Source organism: Chelonoidis abingdonii, chromosome 3 (genome assembly GCF_003597395.2).
Source record: "Chelonoidis abingdonii isolate Lonesome George chromosome 3, CheloAbing_2.0, whole genome shotgun sequence".
NCBI classification, from domain to species: Eukaryota; Metazoa; Chordata; order Testudines; family Testudinidae; genus Chelonoidis; species Chelonoidis abingdonii.
The window spans coordinates 115,597,487-115,624,977 of NC_133771.1; the positions used below are offsets into that span (position 1 = coordinate 115,597,487).

Consider the following 27,491-nt stretch of genomic DNA (forward strand, 5'->3'; position numbering starts at 1 on the left):
CCTGACAAGCAAACTTTTTATTCTTACCCTTCAAATGTGGAATCTTCTTCCAAAATTGCACTGCTCTGAAGTACACAACAAGCAATATTGGTGCCTAGGACAGTATTAGTTCTAAGTTTAAAATGCCCCAAATCCCTTCTTTCCATATGGATAAGGAACTCATTTCTATCCCCGGAAGGCTATATGATAATGAAGTTTTAAGTAATTACAACATGATTCTTTTAAAAAGCTATTTTAGTTAATTTTTAGGTGTTTCTAAAATATATTAAAATAACTGCTTTGTTGTGTGTGGAACTGCATAGCTGGAATCATAAAAAAAAAGGAAGCCTGGCTTTATAGGTGAAGGATTATGAAATACAGTAACAATAGTATTTTCATAAATCATCTTAGCACTTCTGAAATAGTTTTCCTGCAAAATATGGTGCATGCATAGAACACCTGAGGTGGTGTATTATTTGTCCTGCTACTTGTTTGAGATTATCAGTGTATCTCACTGTACTAAAAAAAGGATAATAGTATAATGTCATATACATCTACCTATGTATCTGTACAGCCTATTGGAAGTCATAAGAATATGTATTGTGACTTATGTATGAGAGAACACACGAGGGGGTGTAGCACAGGAGTATTACTGCATTAGTTTACTAAGTTTATCTGACTCATGAGCGGCTTTACTACAAGTGAAATATGTAAGTTATACCAATTGTCAATAAAAACCTTTATGGCACTGAACACACCAGCATTTATATCACACATTTTCAGAAGTTATTTTAGATATGTTTTTTTGTAGTGGTTTCAAAGAAAAAGAAAATTTTGGAATTGTCTGTAATCCTTGCCGTGTTATTTGTTAAAGTTTTGGTAACATTAAAACTATACGAAACATTATGACATCAATTTTACAGCTTCCCTATGGCATGGCTTTCATTTCATTTTCATTTTTTACTGGTTACTGGTTTCTTCATCATTAAATATAGCCCTCTGAATTTAAATGTGCCTAAAGTCATACCCTCAGTCATTTTTGTGCTATTAACTGCTGGTGTCAACTAAAAAAATCACTTAATTAGGGATACCATTTGTTTTCCAGATTTTGTCTGTTCTGAAGCAGTTAAATTATACATAAATAAATATTAAAAAGGCAAAGTTTAATCAGTAAGAATGAGATCTTAGAATCCTTACTGAAGCACAACTCTCACTGGGCTGCATATTTGAACTGTGTTAGTTTGTGTATTTGATGTATTACGTAGATATAACATACCTGCTAGATAGTCTAACTTAACCATATGTCAGAGGGGTAGCCATGTTAGTGGGGTAACCATACGTGATTGTCTCATTGTATATTAAGAGATATATAGAAATCTGTTTTGATGTTGTTTTTTTTAATTTTAAATTTACTTCTCAGCAACATGTATGTAGCCAGGCCTACATACGTAAGATTGTCATGACCAGATTTTATTTTTCGCCATATAGGAGACTTCCTTCATTCAACAGCATAACACAGAAGGCCTCACAAAAGGTAATATATTTGTGATTAAAGTAGATCATGTTCATTCTTTCACTGATTTCATATGACTTTGGGTCTAAATCTTACTCTTATTGAAATCGATAGCAAAAATGTTAACATCATTGGGAACAAGACTTAGTCCATAGTGCAGAATTTCAGAGAACTGGAAATATAATGTAAAGGTTTTGTACACTGCAATCTTGAGTGGTTTTAATTAATGTACATAAATATTTTGAAAAATAAATACTTCTGAAACATTTACAATTTTCTTTCATATATATTATGCTGTTTTTGTCTTTTCCTGATCATTATGAATGCTGTTTTAATTTAGGGGAAAAAAGTGAAAGGCAAGAATAAATTAGAGCTTTCATTGTGAGAAATGTTACATTTTAAATATGTGTAGGGAGGGAGGCAGTTTTGAGCATACTTAAAGCTGAATATAGATTTTTTTGGATTCAGACGCATATTGAGTCTTGGCAGAAGAAGGGAGTGAAAATATTGTAGCACTGTAGGCTGCAGGACCACTTCCAGTATTCTTAAGTATTGAAGGCTTGAAAATTTGTGAATCAACATAAAGGGCTCGGTTCAGCAGGAGGTATCAACAGCCTTCCAAACCACAGAGGCTTAGAAGATGACCATATGTGCATAATACTACACGGCAGGCTGACCTATCCAGCCTTACTGCATAGGACTCGCAATTAGTAAAAGCTGTTCCTACCTACCACAGGTGTGGAGTTATTTCACAGTGAACAGAAGTAAATGTAAATGTGATTTAAGCTGTATACACCACAACTTCATATTCTTCATCTGTGTCACATCTTTTCACTCCTGGCTGGAGCTCTGCAAGCCTCTAGTAGTTGTAGCCTAGAATGTGGAAAAGGCACAGAATTTAGACATTTAAAACATTTTTATTGTTTTTTCATAAAACATCTGTGATCCATTATTTCAAGCATTCAGAAATAGAATTAATTGTATGTGAGGGAACTCACATATCCTGAACAGTAACCACTATTGTAAATAACAGCAATAAAGCAAGAGACATATTCACACATTTTCTCTTATCATTTTGCCATTACCTCTATTAAAGACAACATGAAACCTGTCAACCAGAGTTAGTAACCTAACAACACCAAAGTATTTGGTGCTGCTATGAAAAGAAAAATAAAATGCATCAGTTTAGATATGCTAAAACTTGAATGTAGATTGATGATGGACATGTCCAGTTATTACATCTTGGAGCATGTAGTAAGCATATCCGACCAAATCATGACAGAACCCATACTGTTACAGTTTTTAAACAAATTAATCAAGAGAGTATCCACTGCAGACAAACTTTGTTTCTGAGTTTATGTTCTTAAGGACTGTTATAAGGTTAATATGGTGCTTGAACTTATTCTCTTTGAGATTATTAAATGCTATTAAACAATATACTTACTAGTCTTATCTCAATGAAAGATCATTGCATCAAATTGTTTAGGTGTAAAGATACTCTTCAACTATTTTTCTTAATACTGTGATGAGACAATTATTTAATACAAATAGAAGTAATATATGTGCCATGTAAGTGTGGAATAGATGACCCCTTACAACTGCCATGCATGGGCAATTGGAGAAATTTTATATCCATTACAGTCAATTAATTTTGAAGCTAGTGTATCTGAATAGCCAAATTGATCCCTTCTCCACTTCCTCTACAGTGTGCTAATGCTAAAACTGAATTACTCATATAGGGAAGGTTCATCAGCTGGTGCAGCGGGAGTCGAGTAGAATGACAATATGACAGACTGTTAACAATACTGTAGTCATTTGTAACAGGCAAAAGTGTAATAGTTGCCAGTTAAAATGGGTAAAAACACAGAGATTTAGAGATATCTTCATAAGAAGCAAGCAGTGTGTCCTGACTTGGAAAGATGCATCTTAAATAGGGAGAAACTGAGAAATCTTAAACTGAGGGAAAGGAGCAGCCTCTTCCTTGCAAATGGCTTTTTTTTAAAGAAGTCTGGTTTCTGTTGAAGAGGAGCCTTCAGCCCTCATCAGACACCCTTCCTCTGTCTGCTGCTTTTCCATAACTCTCATGCAGCTGAAAGGGAACAGAATTGAAGAGGTCCCTGTGGGCAGGGTAATCGGGAAGAGAAACCTCTCCTTATTAGTACTCTTCCACTGTGCAAGAAGGCAACTGGGTGTGGAAGGGAAATGTAATGATGCATATCACCTATGTGGAGTGGAGACATGCTTTGCTGTGAGTTCCCAGCCAAGGAAGCAATGAGCAGGAGATGGGAGAGATGAACTATGAGTGAGGCCAGAGAATCCTCTCTCCATTCCTTTCCCATCAGGTAAGGGTTGTCTGTCATTCTGCAGCAGATCATTTGGCCTGGTTTTGAAATCTCTCTTGAAACTACTGTGCAGAGGTTCACACACACAGCATGGAGAGTCATTCTGTGCCCCGTGTACACATTCTCTATACGCTCCGCCACCCTCAACACTGCAAAGAGTGAGGGGTTTGCAGGACACTGGCCATACATCTTATGATACTAGTGGTGGCCAGGCTACCCAGATTCTTTGTGGCTAGGTTCTCTGTGCACTGCCTCCATGCTGGATTGTATCTACTAAAACCTTGTAATTCCTCCTGTATTTGGAATTTGTGTGCAGAACAGAATATCACCCTGTGACATACCAGGGTACAATCCAGACTATGTATTGTTGTGCAGCTGCTGCCTATGCTGCCGTTTACAATGCTTTGCTGCTGCAGCCTCCAGCCTGGGCTGCTCACAAACAGCCTCCAGCATACAAATCACTCCCAGCTATGTCTGTGTGTGCACTGCTGCTAGCCAGTCAGACCTTGGTTCTTACCAGCCTTAAAAATCACCACAGGGTGACCCCAACATACTCCCAGTCCCAGATTTCCCCCTGTACTGTCCAATCCTCTCCTGGTCAGAACAAATATATTAAGTCTGTTATTCCTTTCAGAGAATAATATGCAAACAATTTGTTACGCCGAATGAGGTTACCTAGATACTTCAACTTGAACCCACTGGATTAGATAAAAAAAAGTTTATTAACTACAAAGGGACATTATAAGTGAGTACAAGTAATGAAGCATAAAAGTTAAAAATGGTTACAAGAAAAATAAAGATAAGACACTTACTAATGCCTAACTTAACAAACTATATTAGATTCAAGCAAAGCTTCTCACCACACACTCCAGCAGATTATTGACCAAACTTGCAGGTCAGGATCCTTCCCACAGACTCCAGTGTCTGCTTCCTCTGTCTCTTCAGATGCAGTAAATGCAATGGGCAGGGAGAGAAAGAGAGGTGCCTTGGGGTGTTTGTCCACCTTTTGAAAAACATTTCCAACTCAGAACCAGGAGACAATGAGTCTATGTGGAAGGATGTTCCCTTCCCTGGTTTTCTCACCTGTTTGAACTTCCTTTGTCTTCCCTTCCTGCTTGATGACTGTTTACTGCTTAAATGCACGGTAAGCAGGGCACATATTCCTTTGTTTAAGACAGACCTGTTTGCCGACTTCCATTTGGGTAGGGCTGTGGGGTTTGAAACGTGTTAATAACACCATACAAGGGAATCTTATAACTTCACATACAATGTTACTAAACATACTTTACCAGGACAATACTGACCTGCAAATTTTGAGTTTTCAGATGATACCTTACAAGACATATTTTGTACAAAGATTATTACATAGTATTCAGAGGGTGAACATGAGTATATTCTGTCACACACCCTAGATAAATATACATAATAATTACAGGCTTCAGAGGCTGGAGCTCCTGGCTCCCATGGGATGCTTTCCTAATGGCTTTGAGGTACAAATGTAGCTTTATTTTCTTTAAATAATGCTGTGACAATGCACCCCATATTCTTCATAGTGATATTATGAAATGATTATGGCATAATTTATGATGCATTTTGTACAAGACAGGTCATGTAAGGTGTCATTGGAAAAGTTATGATTTACTGAATATGGTTATCCTATTTGTGTGCATGTATCATTTTTGTATTTGAAGTTATGAATATTGACTATATATCTGTATTTCACATGTAGTCAAACCTGGGTTATACCCATTAGGCAAGATGCTTCCAGTCTAAATAGCTGGTAGTGAAGAGCCCACTCAGGGTAATGGGCCATTAGGGAAAAGAATAGACCTTGGGAGAAGCTTTTCCCCCCACCCCACCCGTGAGCCTTCCTGAGAACGCTGCAGACAGCCTGTAAGTAATGGCTGCTGTGACTCTGCAAGGGCAAGTGACCAGCCCAAATGACTCTGGACTCCTTTTTGGGGGCCTGTATTTTTTCACAAAGTGGTCTGGGAACTGGTTTTGGAACAAAGGCTTCCCACCCTATGCTAAAGCTATATAAAGGCAGGGAGTGACATCTTCTGTTCTTCACTGCTCCACAACTGAATACCTGAGAGAAGTTCCTAAGGAAAAAGGACTTGGAATTGGGGTAGGGATCCCAAACTGCAAAGCAAGTACAGCTTGTGCTTTGAGAATTTGCAGGCCTTCTTGTATCGTCAGTCAGGATGAGAGATTGTTAATTCAACTCCTAGCCTTTTAGTATATTAAATTTAGTTTGTGTTTTTGTTTCTTTACTAGGTAATCTACTTTGATCTGTTTGCTATCAGTTATAATCACTTAAAATCTATCTTTTTGTAGTTAATAAACTTTATATTTTATGTTTTATATTTTAACCTAAACCAGTGAGCCTTTAAGTGACGTGTCTGGGGGAAAAATCTGTTTGGTTACCACAACTATGTATATTCCTCTTCACATTGAGGGAGGGGCGGACATATTAATGAGCTTACACTGTCCAGATCCCTGTGCAGTGCAAGACCATATAATGTTGGGCTTATACTCCAAAGGGAGGTGCATGCTTGGGGAGCTGGGAAACTGGCAGGGGTCTGCTGTTTACACTCAGGTAGCCCAGTTTGGGTGAGTGGTGCCACCTGCTGTCCTGTTGGTGATAACAGGGTGAGGCTAGCTGTGTCCCCAGCTCTGCTGTTTGTCTGAGGCTACGTCTTCACTAGCCGCCGTATCGGTGGGTAGCAATCAATTGCTCGGGGATCGATATATTGCGTCTCATCTAGACGCGATATATCGATCCCCGAACGCGCTTATATCGATTCCAGAACTCCACTAACCCGAACGGAGTTGCGGAATCGACAGGGGGAGCCGCAGACATCAATCCCGCGCCGTGAGGACGGTGAGTAATTTGATCTTAGATACTTCGACTTCAGCTACGTTATTCACGTAGCTGAAGTTGCGTATCTAAGATCGATTTTCCCCCGTAGTGTAGACCAGCCCTTAGAGACATGCAGTAGTTCCCACAGTTCCCAGACTGCACCCCAGGGGTGACAACCCATCACAAATGCAATTTGTTATTGACTCATTATTTATTAGCTAAACAATTCTTTTAAAAATGTGATTTTTAAAAAGCATCTCTCTTTAAAAAACGTTTTGGCCTAATGCTTTATATTGTGTCATAATGTATTACATCAACCTGTACCAGTCAGCTCATGTTATTTCAAAATAATTTACTGTGACACTTTCAACTTCATAGAACATGTCACAGCATAAATCACAAACCAAAAAATGGGAGGATCATGTCCGCTTTAAAGAAATATTTTATTTAAGAGCAATATTCTGAAATATACATTTTTCTAAGTCTAAAAAGAGCAGATTATTTGACTGGTACTTCAATAACTTTATCTCTTAGGAGTTTATTTTCAAGTCAATGGGTAGTCAAATACATGAACTATCTGAGGACAGTCAGGCACCCTGTATTCACTTGCAATAGTATTAGAATCTCCAGCAAGTAGTTTGACTTATCCCCATTGGGTGTTTTGTTTTAGAAATAAGCTGAAATGTCTAAGCTGGCTTATCCTGGATACTGTTTCAGAAAATTTTGTCACCTTCATTTGTTCAAATACCTAGTGAGAGCAGCTTCAAAAACCTTCTGTTTCTCATTGTTTCCATCTCCTGATATGGGCTATGACCCTAGTCCAGCTATAAGAACTGTGTGAATGGACCAGCACTCAGGTGGAGCCTATTAACTTCAATGGGGCGTTATGGGGCTCTTGAGATCCACCTACATGGAGCAGCTTTCAGAACTGGGGCCCACAGATAACATTTTCCAAAGCACTGAAGTCACTTATGAGCCTAAGTCCTATTGACAGCCTATTGGACTTAATTTTCTTAAATCTTAGGTTAACTTTTCAAAAGCATTTGTGTCTCATGTCACCTTCTTCACGTGTATAGATTATGTTTATCTAGTTGACACTCCATTTTTTAAAATTATATATCTCGTATCAAAATTGTATTTAATTCTGAGAGTAACGGGTCAAATTTATCTGACGTAGTTCTAACGTCACTGAAGTTATATTAGGAATGATCCTGCTCTAAATTATTAAAGTAGTAGCAGAGAATATTATGTTGTTGTTGGAGATGCTTAGAGGCCTGGATGCACAAAAGTTGTTAGGTGCCTGAGTCCCTGTTTCAGGGTAAAGGGAAATGGAATCTTGCCACCTTGCTTCTATGGTCTCTGACTGTGTAGCAGTGCATGTGCTTGTTAATAATGTGACGCAGACACTTGGCTGCTGTGATTGATCACCCATAAAGTGCTCATGTGCAGTCCTCCATGCCTTTCAGCATCCTCTTTGTTCTTTCTACTCTACTGCTGATACTTATGGCATGGTCAATGACACATCTGTGTGGTTTTTAGCTCCCTGATCCCCATCATGGCCAAGGCACAAAACGTGGCCCCTGCCATCCTCACACATTGTGGGAGTTGAGATACCTAGGCTGCCCCAGTCTCTTCCAGCAATCCCCTGCAAGCCTGCCTTAGCCTGCTCCCTTATCAGTCTCCATTTTTTCTTGATGTCCTCTGTTCCCCATCCATGTCTTCCTAGACATTAACCTGGTCCTTGAGCTTCCCCCCCCTCCAAAGCCTTTCCTTAGCACCTATGCTCATTTGTTGAGTCCTGGCACCCATGAGCACATTAGCATAGGCTTGCATGAAGCCATTAATGCCCTTGATCTTTGCTTCATTGATGTTTGCTCTGTGCTGCTTATGCTGTCTCCACCTCCCCAGGATGCCTGGTGGCTGCTCCCTCACTCTGGCATCCAATACTTCCATGCTGGGGCTGGGGCACAAACAGAATGTGACCCATGCTTCAGCTTTTATCGCGTGTTCCAAAGTGGTGCTTTCCTGTGACCGCATGACCATGTGGTCTGTGTTCAGCTGACACCCAGTCCTCGCTCAGCACTTGGCAATCATATAGGCGCCTTAGTCCAGCCTCCTGTGTTGAACTCTCAGATATAGGAGCCTATGCAGTTGGTGAGGCTCCACCTTTGGGCGCCTATCTCTTATGGATTAGCTATGCAGTTCTGAAACAAAGGAATGTTTTCTGTGGAGCCCTAGGATATGGGGGACCCTACACCCCATCACAGATGTATGCCTTTCCAATTCTTGCTTCCCTCCTTCTCCTGCTGTGTGTGGTCCTCATGGAGCAATGTGGTTCCTTTCTTGGGTCAGCTGGTGAGGGTGGACTATGTCTGTTCTGGGATGCCAGGGGTCTCTGTTGGGCTGCTGCTACCCCTGCTGTGTTTGGCTGCGAGTCTCCTCTTCTCCTCCTCCTCCTCATTCTGTGGAATTGGTGAGTGTTCTGAGCATTGCTTGCTCTTCTGTGGGAGCTGCGTATTTGGTGGGGGAAGGTAATCTGGGGCCAGATGGTAGAAGTGCCTGGTGGGATGTTGTGTTGAAGAGTGGGGTGGGGAACCTACACTGTCTTCCCTTCTGAATCAGGGCTGTCTTGTGTTCCTGGAGCACATTTCAGTGGAGGAACATGATTAGAGAGGATCTGATTTTTTTTGCAGTGGGCAGCTGGCACCCTTGCATACATTTGGATGACCACGTAATGATGAGGCCCAGAAGTAAGGCTGACCTGTTTCGACTTAATTATAGTAATAGTTGGAGATATACCTATCTCCTAGAACTGGAAGGAACCTTGAAAGGTCATCGAGTCCAGCCCCCTGCCTTCACTAGCACGACCAAGTACTGATTTTTGCCCCAGATCCCTAAGTGGCCCTCTCAAGGATTGAACTCACTACCCTGGGTTTAGCAGGTCAATGCTCAAACCACTGACCTATCCCTTATGAGACTGCTCCCTTCCATCTGTGGACAAGTTTAACATAAACCCATGATGCCTTTGCAGCCATGAGTTCCAGGACATCTCTGATGTGCTCTTGGATTGAGGGTGATTTCTGGGAGGATGTCCCATAGCTGGGGTCTGGCAGGTCACTGAGACTGTAGAAAAGTGTATGAGTGTGTCAGAGAGATGGTGCAACATGCAACTCTGCTCCCCAATTCACCCCTCTCTTCCCCTTTGTTGCTCCACATTCCTTCCTGTGTGGGGGGATCACATGTCCCTCGGGTGATTTGAACTCACCGCCATCTGTACCATCTGTTGCTTGTGTGTCTGGAGTCCTGGGTGTGTCCTCTCCTGTGGAGATCTTGAAAGGTGAGTGAAATGGTGGACTTTGAGATGGGTGTCTTCTGAGCCTGTGGCTTTGCAATCCATTTCTGAAGATGTACTTTTTAGAAGATAATGTGATGTCCTTGTGCTCTCAACATGAGAAGCTCTTTAGAGCTGACTTTCATATGGTTCTGCTTGACTACTCAAGTAGGGTGTTTGGGTGTAGAAGGCAGAAGTCTGATGTGGGTCTTGCTGAGCTTCCAGGCTAGCTTTGGGTGCTCCCAGCTCATCTGGCTTACCTTTTGAGCATTGCTTTCTAAGACACCTAACTCTGCCCCGCCCCCCGTTCATTTTACAGGGAGCCTAAGCATCTAACTCGGACTTTGAGCATCCCAGTGTTGTTCCTGTGACTTTCTAGGTGCCTAACTTCTTTTGTGCATCCAGGCCATCCTCCCATTTCTCCCCGTTTTGCCAAAAAAATGTAAATAAATATTCCAGTGAATTCTGGTCCCAACATTGTGAACACTTTATTACAAAGTGTTTTGTGCCATCATTTCATTTTATACTCAGTTGCCTCCTTCTCAAACAGATATGGAGCGAACTGTTTTATTAGTGTCCATTATTTATATCAGAAATGCTGATTAATAAAACTAAGACATAGGAAATTTCTTATTTAACAAATTTCATCTTATACCATTTTAAGCTTTTATTACTCTTCATTTCACAACTGTTTTTTCTGCTGCACATTTTGTCCCGTTTTGGGCCGTGACAAGTTCTGGTTAATGTAGGGTGACCAGATGTCCCAATTTTATAGGGACAGTCCCAATATTTGGAGTTTTTTCTTACATAGCCTCCTATTACTCTCCTCCCCCTGTCCTGATTTTTCCACACTTGCTATCTGGTCACGTTAGGTTAATGTGATTTCATGTTTCTTTACAATGAATTAGGACCAATCACGTCAGCCACACTATCAGAGACTCTTTCACCTGTCACTCTATCTACCAATGTGATATATGCCATCATGTGCCAGCAATGCCTCTCTGCCATGTACATTGGCCAAACCAGACAGTCTCTACGCAAAAGAATAAATGGACACAAATCAGATATCAAGAATTATAACATTCAAAAACCAGTCAGAGAGCACTTCAACCTCCCTGGTCACTCAATTACAGATCTCAAAGTCGCAATACTCCAACAGAAAAACTTCAAAAATGGACTCCAACGAGTTGGAGCTGAATTGGAAATAATTTGCAAAATGGACACAATTAAAATTAGGCTTGAATAAAGACTGGGAGTGGATGGGTTTTCCCATGCTATTTTTCCCACTACTGTTACTCATACCTTCTTGTCAACTGTTGGAAATGGGCCATGCTGATTATCACTACAAAAGTTTTTTTTTCTCCTGCTGAAAATAGCTCACCTAATAGCTCACCTTAATTAATTACTCATTATAGTTGGTATGACAACACCCATTTTTTCACGTTCTTTGTGTATATATATCTTCCTACTGTATTTTCCACTGCATGCATCCGATGAAGTGGGTTTTAGCCCACGAAAGCTTATGCTCAAATAAATGTGTTAGTCTCTAAGGTGCCACAAGTACTCCTCGTTCTTTTTGCTTCTGTTTGGTTACTGATTACTAGTGGAGCTTAGCTTGAAAACTCATGTACTGTATTCTAATTTTTTGTTTAGTGCAATAGAAGGTATCACATTATTTACCATGTCTGCTATCTCACAGAAAACTGTTGCTTGATTATTTATTCGAGCAGGGGGACCATAAACAAATACAATCTGAAAATAAAAAACATAATGGAAAATCCAGATTCCACATGAACTGAATTATTATTATTATTATTTAATAAATAAGATTTTCTTGTACAATAAATACAGGCTATATTAAAAATAATACATCATCAAGTAGATTTTCTGTTTATTTTTGTGGAAAAAAATAAAAAGGCCTCGAACTGAACAACAAGGGATAAACATTCTAGTTAACAGATTTGGGTGCCATTAGCATTGCAGCATTATATAATATTTGTATCATAATGAAAATACTATGTAATTAGTAATGCTATCACTTCTTTCTGAGTAGGAAAGTGAGTGCTCTCACATATAATCCCTTTACTCAGGTAAATATGAAAAATAATTTCCCAGTGGCAGGCTTTTCATTTACGGTGCTCCATGGTTGTGATTTAAAATATTAATTTATGCCATGCACTCTAATAGAGTGAGAAATCATTGAGAGAGGAAAAAAGTGCATAGAGCTGAAAATAAATGTTTTTTTCGTTCCTATTCTAGGGGATAATGTATTCATATTTCCTTTGATTACAAGTATTTAGTTTTCTAGCCTTTTAGAGGACATTTCATGTGTATTATATATGTATACACACATAGACACACACACACACACACAAACACACACACATTTTTATTCTTGCTTTATATATCTAATAGCATTAAAGTATATTTATCTTCTGTTTGCTTTGCACAGATATTACATTTTTGAGGGGCAACCATTTTTATAGCAATCCATAAATAATGTAGTCGATATATTTAATTGTGTCCGGCTGATGAAAGCTATGTTAAGATTTTTATAATAAACTTGCTTTTCAGGGCCCATCAATAATACACACAGACTTGTTCTAAGTATATCTTGCCACTAAAACGATGATCATAATACTTTAAACAACAATTTTAATGTATTTTATTTTTACTGCAGCTATCCCTATTTTGCATGAACTAGGACAGCAACAAACATCTTCACATGACTGGGGGGAACAAAAGCATCTTAAGGGCCCAACTCAGGCCTGGTCTACACTACCCAGTTAGGTCAATGTAAGGCAGCTTATGTTGACCAAATATGTCTGTGTACACGCTGCAGCCTTGTTCTGTCAATGTAAGTGCCTTGCTACACTGACATAATAACTCCACCTCCACAAGAGTTGTAGCGCTTATGTTAGTGTAGTTATGGTGACACAATGTCTGTGTAGACACTGCATTCCTTACACTGGATGTTGTCTGTCTTGTCAATTTCATTGGCGCCGTGAAATTGACAAGAAAGCCAGGAACTAGAGAAGGGCTACCTCAGGCACCCCACTCCCAGCTGGGCAAGAAGCCTGGCTTAATCTTCAGAGAGGCAAGAAAACCAGGCGGCTGACCCCTGCTCCTGGCTGGGCAGGGCCGCTCAGAGGACTCAGGGGGCCTGGGGCAAAGCGAGGGAGCGGCGGCGCTTGTACTCACCCGGCAGCGGTCCAGGTCTTTGGTGGTGGGGGGCCCTTCAGTTGCTCCACGTCTTCGCCAAAATGCTGACAAAGACCCAGACTGCTGCTGGGCCAGGGCTCGCAAGGCCTCTGTGGGGCCCGGGGCAAATTGCCTCACTTGCCCCCCCCAGTGGCTGGGGGTGGGGAACTGAGAACCCTGGGGGGCAGGTGAGCTCCTGATGGGGAGCTGAGAACCCTGGTTCTTAGCACCCCATACTGTCCCTCTTTAGTTGGTGGAAGCACTCCTGGTAAGGGCTCACCCCACCAACAGGAGGGTAGTGTGGACATCAGCTACCATAGTAATTACTGCAGTGGCTGTATCTTGACCTAATATAGGTCAGCATAGAGCAGTAGTGTAGACATGCCCTCGGTTTCTTTGAAAGGACCCGAGATGGCAGATAGCCACCAATAGACTAGGGACCAGATTCCCCAGAGTTCAGCTCCCATTTAGGCATCTAAATGAAGTGGCGAGATTTTCAGAAGTTCTAAGCACCCTGCAGTTCTCATTGAAAGCAGTGGGAGCTGTTAAATCCTGAGCTCTTGAAAATTTGACCCTGTCTTCTTTTCTAAAATATTTATTCTTTTTCCAGCTTTTGTACTGCTGTCAGAGAGTCTGAATGTTAAACCATGTGTACAGTGCCTTGCAATAAGGGCAGTTAATCTTTATTCAGCAGTCTTTCCTTTTGTATCTTGATTTTCTGCTGCTTTGCTTTATGACTTGATCTGTTTTCCTTGTCTAATTTTATTTTAGAATTGTTTTTTTACTTTTCCTTCTCAGTTTGAATACTTTAGAGCCTTTCTAATCAGATTTTGTTTTCCACTGGGGCTTGATGTTGTTGCATTTATCTTTATTCTGCGGGCTCTCTACAAAGTTTTAACTTACAGTAAGCTTGTCTTACACCCTTATTTATTTCGTTATTACAGTCATTGTCAGAGCACACTGTATATTTGTAAATTCAAGTAGGACTTTCATTTTGTCTTGCTTAATGCATAAGCTATATTATATTTACAGGTAATAGTGAAACTTTCTGTGCCACAGTGGTTAGATTTAAAATAGTGCTTTATATTGAACGTTTGAACACTTCTCAGATATTGCACTTACGACGTTTATTCTAGAGATTAAATATTTATGTTATCAAAAGGTTTTGCAGTTGACTTCTCCTGGTAATTGCATTTCTCTGCACAAAATAAGCAATAGACAAGAAGTTATTAACTGGCATGTTTTAAATTTAATTAATTTTTTGTGGGCCCTGTAGAGCTTGGATAGGCATTTTCCTTTTCATATGTACATCTAAATAAATCAATATATACATAAAATGTGCCCTTTGGTTAGAGCCCAACAAGTTACCATGACAACGAGATCTGACTGCCTGGGTTGGAAGGAACAATTCATTTATGTTTTCTTCATCACTCCATACAGAAGGGGAAGATTTAAGCCATTTTGTTAGATTAATTGCCCTCCACTGGGGACTGGAAATCTAGGGTGCAAAGGGAAGGGACGGGCCAGGTTGAAAGCCATGAGGTATACATCACCTTTTCCCCCACCATATATACACACAACTTTTCAACACATCTACTCAGGAGATAATGCAATCTAGGGCTGTATTAACTTCTGAATGGAGCCCCAGTGGTCTGTGAAAGACGTCTTTTATGTCTGGACTGTAAAGGCAGCAACCACCAGGGAAACTCTGTTTGCACAAATCTGTCACTGACTGCCATATTCAAAAGGAGCAAATGGTAGCCTGATGGGTCAAGAAAGTAGCATGGAGGCACTGGTGACCCTGGCCTCCGGCATTTCTTCTGTGATCCATGCTCCCTGATTGTTCCACACACTTATGGAATAAACTACAGGGAAAGCCTAGTTTTCTAGCCCTTATGCAGTCTTTCCAAATAGGGCACATCTTGGCCTTATATTGTCTTTTAGTAAACTTATTTCAGCTCTTGCAGAAATTGGTTGCATAAGGTAGAACAACCCACATTCAGCCTTCGTACAAAACCATCACTTCTCCAGCAGATCACCATATGTTTCACTAATCATGACAATATTACAAAAGCCACATTTTCACATAAATTAAGCATTTTAATTAGTTTCTTTCATTTGTTATACCCATTTAGATATTTCGTCACTTCTTTTTCTTTAGCAAACATTGTGGATGAGGCAAGAAAATTAGTAGTCTGTATCTTAATTAATCTGTCTGTTTTACAGTATCTCACAGCAATAGTGCAGCACAGAAGCCTGTTTTCTGACAAGACTAAACATCTCAGACAATAATTTATATAACTCTGATAGAGCAGGGTGTACGAAATGTGCCCTCTGAACACAACTTTTTTAAATAGCTTGTTATTGTCATTCTGAAAGGTACTAGTTTGGCATCCCTGGGATTAGTAAATTCTTCTCTCTAGAAATCAGTCAAGGCACAGGAAACAACACCATTAGCTTCTCCAGGCTGCTCTTGCAAAATGCATAAATTGACCCACTTCCTGTGATTTAGGTTAAGGTAAAGACTATCTTTTTGTTGCAGAATACCATATAAAGTGTACATTACACACAGTGTCATGAACTTTTCCTCTGATGGCTAGCCAGACCAAAATTTCTTTGTCCATATTTGGCAAAAGTCAGATTGTGGTAGTCTAACTTTCCTAAAGCAGTATTAGGCCGTGTTCCTGCAAAGTAATAAAGTTAAGTATGTGCAGGATGGGTAGTGTTGTGTCCTCCACAATTCAGTGGATGGTTGCTTCTGCTCTTCAGCTAATCAAAAAATCTCATGACATCTCTGCTTTTCTTTGGCCATATGGCCAGAGAATTTTGGGTGAAGGAGCTTGTGTTCTCCACTATATAGCTGACTTGGTGTTCACTGTTGCATTCACAGAGCTATGGGATGTCTAACAGAAGTGCCAAAGTTAAAAGTTCTAGCTTGGTGTGCAATGTCAAATGTATAGGTAAGTGGAGGTGGGAAAGTCAGAAAATTCCAGTTACAGCCAACTAAGGGTTTTTAAAATTTGTTTTTGCTATTCTACTGAGTTGTTTTATTTTATTTTCATTTTCAAAAGATGTGGAAGAAAAATCTTGATAATTTTTAGAGATTCTCAGTACCAAAAAAACCCAACATTTCTTTAATGTGCATATTCTTAGCATGTTGAAATCTGTCTGTACTTCTTATTTATGCAGATGAATTAATTGAAAATATAAGTATTGATGTGGCTCAGACATCAGAAGTAGTTGACACTAGTATATACAGCCAGATGGTGGATAAATCACCAGAAGAAATTGAGTCAGAACGGAATCCTGTTTCCAGGGAAACATGGTTTGATTTTGAAGACTTCTCTACTTGTTTTCAGTAAGGAGCAGAGGTTTTGTTTTATATTCCTTAAAATTTACATCAAAGTAATGAAGTATAGTAAAAAATGGCTTTGTAAAAATTGCATCTCAACAGATCTACTTCCTTGTGTGTATACTGAGTCATGGTGGCTTAATTTTAGGAACAAAAATAAATTGTTGGCATCTTTTACTTCTTTTAGTACTGCAGAATCAACATAGCTAAGCGAAGGCAGGCTGAATTCTATTGGTCCTTGTGCATCATCAGTATAATTCCAAATTTCTGTACCTTTACAAACCGAGTAAAGGCAGTGGGATTGTGCAGCTGTCAATGAAAGACTAATATGCAGAAGCTTTATTATGGATGAGAAGGCAAGAATTCAGCTTAAGGGCTTGTCTATATTGTATAATATAGACATGATTGAACCTGCTTAAATCAGTGTAGCTTATATTATAATAATAATATAAAGATTTTTCGATTGATTTAGTTATAATCAAGACCAGGCTATAGATGCTGGGTTGTGTTTATAAGGCTGGAAGTTTTAAAAAACGTTTTAACTTGTAAATTTAATGTTCATGATTCTGAAATCATTGACTGACAAACCATGCAATCAATGTGCCATTTTTACAGTCACTTTTCAGAGTAGAACTATACTTTTAAATAGAGCTTTTCAGTTATTTTATTCATCTTTGCACAGAGGGCTAGCTCAAGGCGTATTCACCATTCATGTCCCACTTCAGCAATCTCAGGGTGTGTCTACACTAGAGCTGGAGATGTAATTTCCAGTTTGGGTAGATATACTCACATAAGCTCTGATCCGCTAGCCTGCTAAAAATAGCAGTGTAATCATCGCTGCGTGAGCAGCAATATGAGCAGGCATCCGAGTACAATCCAATCAGAGACCCTAGGAATGTGCTTGGGGTGGCTAGCCCATCCTGCTACCCATGTATCTATGGCTACACTGCTATTTTTAGTTGCAAGCTTCTAGTGAATGTAACGGCCGTACTGGGTCAGACCAAAGGTCCATTCAGCCCAGTATCCTGTCTACTGACAGCAGTCAATCCCTGGTGTCCCAGAGGGAGTGAACTTGACAGGTAATGATCAAGTGATCTCTTTCCTGCCATCCATCTCCACCCTCTCACAAACAGAGGCTAGGAACACCATTCCTTACCCATCCTGGCTAATAGCCATTAATAGACTGAAACTCCATGAATTTATCCAGTTCTCTTTTAAACCCTGTTATAGTCCTAGCCTTCACAATCTCCTCAGGCAAGGAGTTCCACCAGTTCACTGTGTGAAGAACTTCCATTTATTTGTTTTAAACCTGCTGCCCATTAATTTCATTTTGGTGGCCTCTAGTTCTTATATTATGGGAACAAGTAAATAACTTTTCCTTATTCACATTCTCCATACCAATCATGATTATATACTTCTATCATATCCCCCCTTAGTCTCCTCTTTTCCAAGCTGAAAAGTCCTAGCCTCTTTAGCATTCATAGTGCTAGTATGTATACCTGAGCTGGAAATTACACCTCCTGCTTCAGTGTAGACATACTTTCAGTCCTATAGAGCCTGTATCCAAAGTAGGGAAACCCAATTTTTTCAATCCTAGACATTTTATATCTTAAAAGAAACCTGGAGATTGTTACTTAGTTTTGGATGTATTCTACAGGCTATTCAAGTGTTGAGCCTCGTTTAATGTTATATAAACAAATAACCTTAATTGTTTTCATTTGCCCCAGTTCTTGCTGCTGTCAAGGTATGAACCCCCACTCTGAACCTTAGTGTCCAAAAAATGGGGTACCTGCATGAACCCCCCTAAGCTTAATTACTAACTTAGAAATGGTAGAGCTGCCACCACCCAAAAATATAGTGTTTGGGGGCACTTTCTGGCCCCCAAACCCTTCCCTGGGACCCCAAACCCAAACACCTGGGTCTCAAAACAAAGGGAAATAAACCATTTCCCCCTTCCTTCTCCCAGATCCTCCTTCCCTGGGTACACAGGAGATGCTGTGATTCACTCCTGAATCTTAAAACAGAGAGAAAATCCACCTTCCCCCTGTTCTTCACTCCTCCCCAGACTCCCCTGAAGAGAGAACAGTGATACTAACAGAGAGAATCAAGGTTTCCTCCGCCTCTTCTCTCCTTCTCCCACAAATTCCCTGTGTAGTGCAGAATCCCTCCCATTGGGTGGTCACACAAGATAAAAAAACAATCAGGTTCTAAAAAAGAAAAACTTTTAAATAAAAAAAAATAAAAATGGTCTCTGTAAAACAAGATGGAAAATTAGGGTCTTTCAGCTTATAGGCACTAGAGAGAATCCTCCCTCAGCACAAATACAAAGTTGCAGCAATCAGAGATACAATCCTCCAGCAAAATACACATTTGCAAAAAAAGAAAACAATTAAAAGACTAACACCTTTCTAACTGTACTTACTAAATTGAACAGAAAAGGCTTTTCAGAAGCCTGGAATATCTGCTTACATGTCTGGTCCCTATCAGACCCAGAGAGAACAAAGAAAAAACCAAGAAAGCACAAACAAAGGGCTTCCTCCACCGAGATTTGAAAGTATCTTGTCTCCTGATTGGTCCTCTGGTCAGGTGTTCCAAGTTTACTGCTAGTTAACCCTTTACAGGAAGAGAGACATTAACCCTTTACCATCTGTTTATGACAGCTGCATGTTGCAGTGTTGTGTTTTTCCTTTCGTATCTTTACGGAAGTCGGAATTTCTTAATATGCAATCCTAGTTCTCTGAGGGGGAACCTAATTTTAGATGTTCCAGTTTTCTATGCATTTTTTTTAAAGCTTTTGTCTTTTAGCCTCACTAATATTTCAGATATTTTATTTTTATGGTTGATATTTCTTTGAGGAGCCTTCACTTTCCACTCATTAAGAACTGACTGAAAATTCTCTATGGCAACAGTTATTGTCATAGGTAGTACATGAAAGAGGGCTATAGCTAGTGCCTGAACCTGCATGCTACCTGTAGGGACTAAACATTATAGAGCACTTTAGAGTTTGGGAAGGACTGCCTGTCTCATGTTAGGGAGCACCAGGTCAGGAGCAAGAATCCTTCAAGATTTCAAGTAGAGTCACCAGGCAAGTGATTTCCCCCTTCCATTCTGCAACACTGTTTCCTATTTGTAAAGGGTGTAGTTTAGTTACAGCTTCACTTAGAGTCAATGGTAAAATATGAACAAGTTTTTAAAAGGTTTGTTCGTTGAACATAGAATAAATTACTGTTAGCCTTTTGAAGACCACCATAATAAATTTATATGCCAAACTTGTCAGTTCCTTTTTCTCATTTCTAAAAAGGATGAGACAGTTACCTATTTTCAGAACTTACACTTTTTAAAAATGATCCCTACTGATCCTTAAAGACTTTATTACACAGAAATTTTAGCTGCCAAGCTAAGATTTTTATCCTGGCAGCCAATGATGTTGAATGTCTTTCTTTGCCTAATGTGAACATAGGTCAAATACAGAGAGCTTGATATGGATGTTAGAAATTGGCATCAATTTTGGGGGAGGAGGAGCAGATCAGCAGTTATAGAATAGGTGAATGTCAAGAATGTATCACTGCCTCAATAGGGACTTTGAATAATCTAAACTCTTCCTTTGTATAAAACCCTGAACTCTGGTTCAAATTATATCATCAGTTAAAGTTGAACTCAGTGAGGTTCACTGGGTCAGACTGAGGTCATAATTTGATTCAGTTTCTTAGTCATTTTCTGGCTAACACAATTTCTTAGAAGAGTTAACAAATTACAGAAAGGCAATCATCCCCTATAGTGATACCTCTGCTTTTCCTATAGTTCAGTGATTTTTTTAGGTGTTAAAATTTTAACACTATTTCAGTTTGTTGCCATTTACAAATCCAAATAAGATGAAACTAGCTGTCAGACCTGCATAAGAGAGAGTTAGACCTGCAACAAAGGTACTAATCAATGTCAACAGCAGAGGTCGGCAACCTCTGGCACGTGGCTCGCCAGGGTAAACACCCTGGCGAGCCAGGCCAGTTTGTTTATCTGCCGCGTCAGCAGGTTTGGCCAACCGCAGCTCCCACTGGTCGCTGTTCAGCGTCCCAGGCCAATGGAGGTGGCATGAAGCCATGGCCAGCACATCCCTCACCCACACTGCTTCCTGCCGCCCCCGTTGGCCTGTTTATCCTGGCGAGCTGTGTGCCAGAAGTTGCAACCCCTGGTCAACAGCTTTCACTGGAGATAAATTGTACGTGTTCATTTTTTAAGAGGCTTCAGATGTTGAACCACTTTCAAGAAATAGTTTTGAGTCTGTTTCATAATGGATAGAAATGGTTGCAGTAGCACTATGTGGGATGAGAGAAAGTTTACTAAATTAAATGATTAATACTAAGATTAATATTCCCCTCATTTTTCTTTTTAGGAACCTGCATGTTTTCCACAAACCAAATACATATGCTTATAGTTATCAGAAAGCCGATTTTAAGGTACATGCATGCATCACATTATTGATTTCACTTTTTTATTGAGAGAGCCTACATCTTGATAATTCATGAGTCCTAAATATTAGTGCTAACCCATGAAGAACAACTATTACAGACAAAATAATAATGCAAAAATATATATGGAAATACTTAAGACAATAGTGGTCATCGTTAAAAGTCAACATGTTGCTGACACTTATACTGCAATATTTCCCTTCCTTTGAAATCAGAAATGATAGTGGTACCACAGATTACTGTTTGGCAATGGCTAAAAAATGATGACTGTTGGAGGTAGCAAAAAGATTTCAGTTTACACTATAGAATACAGTGTGCCAGATCCTCAACTCCACTTAAGTTGCAAGGCAAAGATGACTTAAATTTGCCTTGAGGCAGCCGCTGTGATGCCTCTCAAGAGCATCCCAGACTGATTCAATCTCTGAGAGCCTCAAGATTGGGAGGGCAGAAGTATAGTCTCCCATCCCTTGACTCTTTAGGTGTGCTAAGTGCTGCTTTGGTGCACTTGAGAATCTGGTGCACTTGACTGGAATTACATTTTACATATGTAATTACAATTACAATGTTAAAACACTAGCAATATTTTAGATACCTACAGTTAACTAATAAATTAAGGTAACTGGAAGATTAAACATGTCTGAACGTGTTGCTCCTTTAGTTTCATATTTAGTACATTAATACCCTGTAATTGCTGTGCAGTTAAACTTTGTCATGAATAGACCTAGTACAAAATCTTGTACCCGGAAATTATCTATATGGGTTATATTCCTTAACTGCAGCATATCTTCAGTGTCACTAATCTCACCGTTATAAAATGTAACCAGATCATAGGTCAGTTTTCCTGACCCATGATCTGCTTTGCATATGCAACTTCATGCAACTGAAAACATGCTCTATTTTCTAAAATGTAGAGAACACAATCCTAGCTGTGTGCTAGGATGGCCAAGTATATCCTTTAGAACCCTTTACTCTAGCACCATAATATTTTATTAGACACAAGTAAATCAAATATTCATGCCATCTGGCAAATGAAATATCAACCATATGGGATAACACTTTTGTACTGTAATTTCATAGTTTTATAGATTTTTAAGGTCAGAAGGGACTATTACATCATCTAGTCTGATGTCCTATATATCATAGGCCATTAAATTTCACTCAGTTGCCCCTGTATTGACCCCAATACCTTGTTTGGGGTAAAACATCTCCCTGAAGTGCATCTAGCCTTGATCTGAAGACATGCCAATATTGCTAATATCTCAGTATCAAATTGCTAATATTTACAGTTATGGCTGTGAGAAACACTCCAATTTAAGAAAAATGAAAGAGACAATTAAATGAAGTTTAAATTGGAGTATTTTATAGGAATGTTTCTGATGATTATGCATTAAAGTTTTAAGTAAAGTGCTACCATATTTTATTATTTTTGCAAAGTAGAAATCGTAATGATGCAGAATAAATTGTATGTTAAGGCACAAATCAAGAATATTCATAATACTGTATATCTTACAAGTTTGTTGGAATTGATTACAGTTGGCAAATTGTAGAACAATTCCTGGATGCTTCATATCGTAATGATATTTTAAAAAGGTAACTGAGTTGGTCCCTTATTATAACTGTTGGTCCCTTATTAAATACTAATAGATAAGCAGGGTTTAATTAAATTGGTGGTACACGGGGAAGATGTGCATAAGATGTAGGTACATTTTCTATTAAAGAAACTATTTTTTCTCTAATCTGTGGAAAGAATGAATAATATTAATAGGTAAATGAAACTTGAAGCTCTGTCAGAAGCACTGGTAACAATTAACTGCTTGTTTTACATATGTACATTGAGTCACAAAGTTTGAACTTTAAATCAAAAATTGTAAAAGACTAATTCAACAAATTAAACATGAATGCTCTTTTCCACCTGCAGTTTACAGATGATCGAGTCTTCTATTATTTATTTGTGGACAGTTTGAAGCCTATTGAAATCCTGGTTAGTTTTTCGGCATTAGTACGCTGGGGAGATTCTGGAGGTAAGATCAATAAAGAAAAAAGTGTGTTAATATTGATTGTTCTCAACTGCTAAAGACTTTTATATTAACTGTCTTCTTTCGAAACATGCTTTTTTCTTTTTTTTGGTCTTTTATGGAGTAGGTGACATTCAGTGCCTAGATGGTTTAGTGAGAACTGCAATATTCCCTTTGGATATTTTAGAGTTCTCTCTCCTGCAGTATTGACACATGCTATGTCCATAGTATCGTGATGAATTATGAGTCACAACAGATCTGCTTAGCAAGATGTGTTCACCTGTGCAGTAATTTGGCAGGCTTTAAACAGAGCAAGTTGACTCCAGGAAATGATCTGTCAAAACACTTCGCTGTGCCGCAGTGGTGCTTTTGTATTGCACCACACTGATTGAAAACACTTTTTTTCACATCCTTTTTATGAACAATGCCTCTTAAGGAGTTGTTTACAATGTTTAATCATTTGCTATTCCCTTTTTGTCCATACCTTTCTAGAATGGATTTCCTTTCATTTCCCGTGTCATTTCTGCCTGGTTTTCTCTTCTTGCAAACTGTTCTATCTTTGGGCTGGGTCTACATGCAATAATTGCACTGATCTAACTAAAATTGATGCAAATCCCTGTTTGGACACTTTTGAATTGGTTTACAGCAGACTCATCTTGATACTCTAGGGCTCTGCCTAGGATAAATCACAAATGTCTGAAATATCTAGATCAGGGGTCAACAACCTCCGGCATGCGGCTTGCCAGGGTAAGCACCCTGGCAGGCTGGACCAGTTTGTTTATCTGCCGTGTCAGGAGGTTCAGCCGTTCGCAGCTCCCACTGTCCGCGGTTCACCATCCCAGGCCAATGGGGGCGGTGGGAAGTCACCGCCAGCACATCCCTCGGCCCGCGGTGCTTCCTGCCACCCCCACTGGCCTGGGATGGCGAACCACAGCCAGTAGGAGCCACGGTTGGCCAAACCTGACAACACGGCAGATAAACAAACTGGCTCGGCCCGCCAGGGTGCTTACTCTGGAGAGCTGCGTGGCAGAGGTTGCCGACCCCTGATCTAGATTAATATTTTTAAAGAATTAAGTTAATTGTCGGTCAACTTGAGTTAAATAGGCCTATAAACCTTAGTCTAGACATACCTTGAGGGCATGTAAGTTACATGCCAAGGAGCCAAAATAAAGTGTAATTACACCTATGTGTTAACCCTCTTACAAAGGGTAAAGCAGGTCCAAGTAGTTCTGTGGGAGTCTAAGGTTATGTCTACACTTTGAGCTGGTGGTGTAAATTCCAGCTCAAGGACATGTACCTGCACTTACTCTGAGCAAGCTAGGTCACTAAAAATAAATGTGTAGCAATGGTGACAGGAGGGGCTAGCTACCCCAAGTATGAGCCCATTTGAGATGCTAGGTACGTACCTAGGGAAGCTAGAACCTGCTCCTGTTCATGACACTGTGGCTACAATCTGTTTTTAGCATTCTGACTCAGAGTTGCACACATATAGCTCCTTGAGCAGGAATTTACACTCTCAGTGTAAATGTACCCAAAGTGAGTAAAAAGGGATCTAATTTATATCTTTTCTGAATAAGACCCTCAGATTAGAATGTATACATAACCTCTGTTCTGTGCTGTCTTTGTACACTGGTTAAGAACATAAGAATGGCAATACTGGGTCAGACCAAAGCTCCATCTAGCCCAGTATCCTGTCTTCCGACAGTGGCCAATGCCAGGTGCCCCAGAGTGGATGAACAGAATGGGTAATCATTAAGTGATCCATCCTTTGTCACCCATTCCCAGCTTCTGGCAAACAGAGGCTAGGGACACTTCAGAACATGGTTTTGCATCCTTGCCCATTATGGCTAATAGCCACTGATGGACCTGTCCTCCAGGAACTTTAGTTCTTTTTTAAACACGGTTAACTTGAAAAATGGCTGTATTTCTCCCAGAGCTACCATTAAGGGTAGGCAACTTCTGTGGCTGACTAGGGCACTTACTGGTGGAGGTACCACTGGCATATATCAACTTACAAATAGTCCCTTTATTTTTTCATGGGCTTTGATGACCAAAATGTGCTCCTGACTTCTGTTTCATGATAAAATTTTATCAGTTGCTCTGCTAACTTTATTTTTCTAATTGTTTTTCTTACAGCGACACAAAAAGAAGGTTCTGGTATACCACAAGGCATGCTTACGGTTGAAAGTTTCTCTTGGAAAAGTGTGGCTACTGGACAACTTGTGCTAAAGATACATACATATGCAACCAAAGCTGCTATGCTAAGACTTCCCCCAGGGTGTGTACTGGTCTTTTTTTAATTTCCCCCTAGCACTTAAAGACCTGCTGTTGCCTTAAGGATAGAATTTGCATAACTGAATCTGGAATGGTTAATTATTTGCAAATATTTGAATGTTAAGTTTGCATAATATTTATAGGATTTTTCCAAGTTTTGGTAAGATTGCAATGTTTGTTTGGATTTAAGAATCATTACTACAGTTTTTAAAATTGTGTGTCACTCTGTGAATCCCTTACTCTGTTTGCTGAGCAGTTATTCATGAGTAGTCCCACTAGTTTTTCTAGAAAACAACAACTGAAATACATTCAGTTCTAAATAGAAGGCTTCAGAAATTTGGCTGAGGTATTAGCAGCTCTCTTAACACTCATTTTTATTAAAACTTTTACTGAAGTATGATACTGTAGCCAGTATTGTAACTCTTCTTGAAATGGAATTTATGAAACATGAAAGAACATAAGTTCTTTTTCGAGAGATGTCCCTGTGGGTGCTCCACTTTAGGTGTTGGTGCGCCCCTGCGCCTTTGATCGGAGATTTTTACAGCAGTACTCCTACCGGCCACGCATGGTTAGAACCTGTCACTCACTCTGAGTATGGCACTAGAGAGCATGTGCGGCAGGTACCCTCAGTTCCTTCTCTACCGCCCCCAGCTTGAGACGGAGCTCAGCAGACTCCTTAATATTTCTTTCCTCATCTTAAAATACCTGTAGTTAGCAGTTTTTTCTCTGGTTACTTAGCTCTTAGTTAGTGTTACCTACTTTTCTTCCTACTAGTTAAAAAAAAAAAAAATTCTCGTTCTGTCAGCCACTTCAAATATGCCTGGCTCCACAGGCTTTAAGCGCTACTCCTCTTGTAAGGACTCTATCCCTCTTTCTGAGGGGCACTCTAGTGTATAAAATGCTTGGGGGACACTCATATTCCCCAAAAATGCCCTCACTGCACTAAGTTAAGCTCTAGAGCTAGGAAGGACAGGGAGTTAAAATTAAAACTTCTTCTACTTCAAAAATCCCTGCAGTCTGCCTCAGACCCTGGCACGGACTCTGCCTCCAGACCCAGCTCTAATCCTTCAAAAAAACTAAGAGGACAGCTAAAAGAGAACACTCACAATCAAGAGGAAACTTCACTGGTAAACCTTCTCCTGTCAGCTCGTCAGTTTCCTTACCAGCTCGTCAGTTTCCCCGCCTGAGTGTTTGAGGAGCCGGGCTTCTCCGGTACCGCGCTACACCTGCCTGTGCTTTCGGCGGCAGCGCGAGGCTCTGGTGCGGAGGCGACAGGCTTTCAGTTGCCTGCCTCGATTGTGGCACCTATCGGCACCGCAATGAATGCGGCACGACAACTCAGGCCGGAGGCCGGGGAGGCACCGCAGCCTGCTATTAATAGCACGGCACCGCCTGCGGCACCGGCATTACTACCGCTACTTGGCACGGAGCCAAGACTAAAAAACTCCAGTGCCAGCCCGGGTTTCCTCACAGGATCTCTATCTGCCTTCGCCTACAACTGCCCCACCGTTACAAATTACCCACTCAAGTGACCTCCTAGTGTCACCTACACTGCAATCGCCCTTTTTTGGGGATGGCTTCTCTATACAAATGACTCAGGGTCCGAGCAGCCTTCCCAGTGAGCAGGAGTCTGAAACCACAGGCTGCTGTGCCAGTGCAATCTGAATTCTACCTCACAGTCCTGTCCCCTGCGGACACAGGAAAATTGTCCACACCAACCTCAAGATCCCACCTCCTGGGTGTTCACCCCTGGATGGCACCTGCTATGCCTTTTCCACCACCATGGCAGTATTGGGCTCCGTGGCCATCTTTCCCTCGGCAGCACGTCCGCTACTCTACTCACACTAGACGCGAAACGTCAAAATCCTATGACGCACTTGGCGGCACCCTCCCATCCTCAGGATCAATTAACTCCAGCTCCTGACCCAGTATTACCTGACGTACCAACTGATCCAATACCTGAGGAGGCTTTTACTTCCTTCCCCTCCCACTGCCATCAGATGATTTTCAAAATCCAAGATCTCTTCAAAAGGTTTGCCAATGAGCTTAGAATCAATTTGCAGGAAGTACCTGACCAACAACATGAGCTAACAGACATCCTGCAACCATCTTCGTCATCCAGACTGGCATTACCAATTAACTCAGCCCTTCTGGG

At 40.3% G+C, this 27,491-nt stretch overlaps 1 protein-coding gene across 4 annotated transcripts in view; it reads left to right on the top strand.

Moving 5' to 3' along the window:
- ADGB (androglobin) overlaps positions 1–27,491 on the top strand; it is a 236,172-nt gene that overhangs the window by 110,629 nt on the left and 98,052 nt on the right. For all 4 annotated transcript variants that reach the window (XM_075064028.1, XM_075064027.1, XM_075064029.1 and 1 more), the window contains 5 exons: positions 1,468–1,513; positions 16,419–16,587; positions 20,972–21,035; positions 22,966–23,068; positions 25,199–25,340. In XM_075064028.1, coding sequence (XP_074920129.1) covers positions 1,468–1,513; positions 16,419–16,587; positions 20,972–21,035; positions 22,966–23,068; positions 25,199–25,340 — 524 coding nt within the window. The remainder of the gene's footprint in view (positions 1–1,467; positions 1,514–16,418; positions 16,588–20,971; positions 21,036–22,965; positions 23,069–25,198; positions 25,341–27,491) is intronic.